General features: G+C 52.5%; 1 protein-coding gene across 1 annotated transcript in view; it reads right to left on the bottom strand.

The window, feature by feature from the left end:
- Window positions 1-385: 385 nt before the first annotated feature.
- EMH_0063680 (uncharacterized protein) overlaps window positions 386-516 on the bottom strand; it is a gene marked incomplete at both ends in the record, with an annotated part of 1,129 nt that continues 998 nt past the window's right edge. The window contains one exon of the mRNA XM_013501610.1: window positions 386-516. Within this exon, the coding sequence (XP_013357064.1) occupies window positions 386-516 (131 nt within the window).

The raw sequence follows: 516 nt of genomic DNA, 5'->3' as shown, positions 1-516 counted from the left end.
GGAAAAGAAGGTGCCCGGGGCAGTGTATGATAGCCAAGTATACAAACTGAAACAAAAGAGAAGCGAAGCAGCCGAGCGGCGAGACAGCCGAGGCAACCGAGAGAGATATGTGAAAGTTTAGCTTCAAATTCAGCGCAAACAAACTCCAATATACCCAAGAGAGAAAACAAGTGCGCTCAGCAACAGCTGTAACTGCAGAGAAGAGTGTGCATGCATGCATGCAGGGGAAAGAAAGAGGAGCTGAGCTGACGAGTATAAACACCTCGAAGCTCCGCCGCAGTTCAGTTGTTGAAATCTTCCTCTTCACATCCCCCCGCCAGTCTGTTCTTTTTGATTGTTTTAATCACAGCCAGCAGCTTGGTCTGTGCCGCAAACAGCTTCCGCGTTATGGGCCCCAACTGCAGGTTGAAGTCGCCATATAACTCCTTCGCAAACCCTGGTCCCCCCTGCTGCTGCTGCTCTTCCTGCTGCTGCTGCTCTGGCTGCTGCTGCTGGCTCCTGGCTGCGTGGGCGTCT

This window comes from Eimeria mitis, genomic scaffold, assembly GCF_000499745.2.
Source record: "Eimeria mitis Houghton genomic scaffold, Emh_scaff72, whole genome shotgun sequence".
NCBI lineage: Eukaryota > Apicomplexa > Conoidasida > Eucoccidiorida > Eimeriidae > Eimeria > Eimeria mitis.
The sequence above is the reverse complement of the archived record's forward strand: the minus strand, read 5'-3'. Positions and strand labels throughout refer to the sequence as shown.